The 2,868-nt window shown below is 36.9% G+C and overlaps 1 protein-coding gene across 1 annotated transcript; it reads left to right on the top strand.

Annotated features, from left to right (window-relative positions):
* The first annotated feature begins 474 nt into the window (after nucleotides 1-474).
* LOC128228140 (forkhead box protein B1-like) lies at nucleotides 475-2,327 on the top strand. Its single transcript, XM_052939276.1, has 2 exons — nucleotides 475-594; nucleotides 1,428-2,327. Exons 1-2 carry the CDS (start codon nucleotides 475-477, stop codon nucleotides 2,325-2,327), a joined length of 1,020 nt encoding a protein of 339 aa, XP_052795236.1.
* Nucleotides 2,328-2,868: the final 541 nt, after the last annotated feature.

Here is a 2,868-nt window from a genome sequence, read left to right as displayed (position 1 = left end):
TTGAATAATTACAATTGTTATAATTAAGTAGGCGGGCTTAATTGTATTACTCCTCCCACTGTTTACACGCTTGACCGATTGACCACCTATTTTTAATTGAAATGGTAATGATTAGATATTGTTAACAAGTGTCAAATTGAAAAATTGCGTTCTGATTGCCCAATAATTTACTTAATAGAAATTTAACTTTTAGATAAATAGGGAATTAGCTCCTGACCACCAGCATTCATTCAGTTGTACCCTAGAGTGTACAAGCAAATATTGATACATACAAATAAACAAAATAATTTTTTTATCAACCATTTCGCCAAACTGGACATTTGGCAACTTAATTAAAAACAAAACAAAAACGGACTTATTATTTGTGAACATTGAAAAATAAATTTCAAAGCGCAGCATTTCATGAAAAATTCATCAAGGATTTCCAAATCTTAGAGCCGTGAACGTTTTGACATAACAAGAGTCTTGAATATTATGATCCTGAGCGAGGGCGGCGAGATGCTTAGACAGGAAGACGACCAGGAAACCAACACCGCTTGCCTCATGGCTGCCGGAGTTGGCGGCGGCATGATGCATCCCGGAATGCAACATCAGGTATGTTCCGCTTCTATGTGTTATTGTATGTATATTTTTTTTTATATAAGTGAGATAAGTAAAATGTGGTTATTAGAAGGCTAGTTTTTAATTAAAAAAACCCGCTATAGATTAAATGCTGTTATACAAAACATGCATTTAAGTATTAATTCTGCACATTTTGTTAGTATTTGAACACATTTACCGTAAAAGCTATGAATATTTGTTATCAAATAGCTAAAAAATATAATGAAACACTTACCGCCATGAAAAGGGATACTGTAATATTCTTTTTTTTTATTCATAAAAAGTTACCTTAATTGTAATTAAAACGTGCGACCATAAAACATCGAATAATAGTTTACAAAAACGAATAATTCGTTTAACAACACATAAATATATTATTTTTTTTCAAAATTATTTATTTTCATTTTCATTGTTACTATTATTATTATTATTATTATTATTATTATTATTATTATTATTATTATTATCATTATTATAATTATTATTATTATTATTATTATTATTATTATTATTATTATTATTATCATCAATATTTTTTATCACCATTATTATTACTTGTATTATTATTATTAATAATAATATTATTATTATTATTCATTTTTTATTTATTTTTTATTATTATTATAAATAAATCAACATTTTTATTATATAACGAAATAGATAATGAAATAGTATTAATTAATTAACAGTGTTGGTTACATTACAGTCCTTTTTAACGATTACTTTGTGAATAAATTCTATTTTCTAGTATCTATCATAGTAACTTCTTGCAGTGAATCTTCTGTGTTCTGTGTTCACAAATACATATTTATTTTCCTCCCTTGCAGGACATGTCTATGGGCGCTGAAGCTGACGACGGATATCCGGATGATGGTGGAGATGACGATGGTACAGACGGCGACCTTCTGGAGGGAGAGGAGTGCGGCTCCCCGGGGAGTTTCTCCGGAACTTCCACGCTCTCGCAACAGAAGCGGCGGTTTGCTGACGTGAAACCACCTTACTCATACATCGCGCTGATAACAATGGCCGTCGAGAGTTCCACGAATGGAATGATGACGCTCAATGAGATCTACGCATTCATTATGAACCGCTTCCCGTACTTCAAGGAGAACCAACAGCGATGGCAGAACTCCATTCGTCATAACCTGTCATTAAATGACTGTTTTGTCAAGGTTCCGCGCGCCCCCGGCCGACCTGGAAAGGGAAACTACTGGGCGCTGCATCCCGGCTGCGGGGACATGTTCGGCAACGGAAGTTTCCTCAGAAGAGCAAAACGGTTCAAGTTACAGAAGCAAAAGATGGCGATGGAAGCGCATGTACAACACGTGAACTCTTACGGACACTTTAGCCTGTACCCACCACACGGCTATAAACCGTATCCGGCCCTTAATCCCTTGGGTCTACCGTCATTCCCACAAGGCCTTGGACAATCACAACAATACCCGGGTCTCCCTCAAAAACAGGAGCCCTGGTCGACGCAGCCAACATCTACCTACCCACCCTACTACCCCGGCGGGTCCATGTCAAACGGTCTCAGTAACTCGCTGGGTAACGGTATTCCCAATAGTTTCGGTTCGAGCCTCGGGGGATCGTTGGGAAGCTCTTATCTTCCGGTGACCACCTCGCCTCCCATGCCACCCAGCACCAACGCGTCACTCGGCGCCTACTCCTCATTCCAACAGCCACCTTACTACGGATCCCAGTATTCCACGCAGCTGACTCGGTGAGCCCCACCGTCCGTCCGTCCGTACAGGTCGGAGCACTCACAGATGCTGAATCATTGACTTGTCCCAATAACTCCGTCCGTCTAGTTATGTTATCCAAAGACTCGACTGGTACAACCCAGAATGTAAATAATCGCCTTACTGTACATAATGAACAATCTCTTATAAGTACGAAGTCATCTGTGCCGTACTACGCATATGTAAATATATTTTTAACGCATAATAGTCTGTGCATTTCTACGCATAATACTAACAGTATAGTTCTTAGCCTTTGAAGTTGTGTGAAAACTTATTTGTGCACTTCTACCCAGGGCTTTTCTATACAAAATAGATCCCATTTGTACATTTCAGTGCTAATTTATTTGTTATTGTTGTATGTTTGTAGACGTTTAAATGTGTATAGTTTGTGTAGAACCTAAATCTTTATGTGATATTAAAGTTACATTCCTCATTCTGTCACGAAACAGTGCAATAAAATATAAATACTGACATGTGTTTTTGTTTAAACTTAAACATATTTGAATTAGTTGAATGGCTTTAATAA

This window comes from Mya arenaria, chromosome 3, assembly GCF_026914265.1.
Source record: "Mya arenaria isolate MELC-2E11 chromosome 3, ASM2691426v1".
NCBI classification, from domain to species: Eukaryota; Metazoa; Mollusca; class Bivalvia; order Myida; family Myidae; genus Mya; species Mya arenaria.
This window is presented reverse-complemented; position numbering and strand designations above follow the sequence as displayed.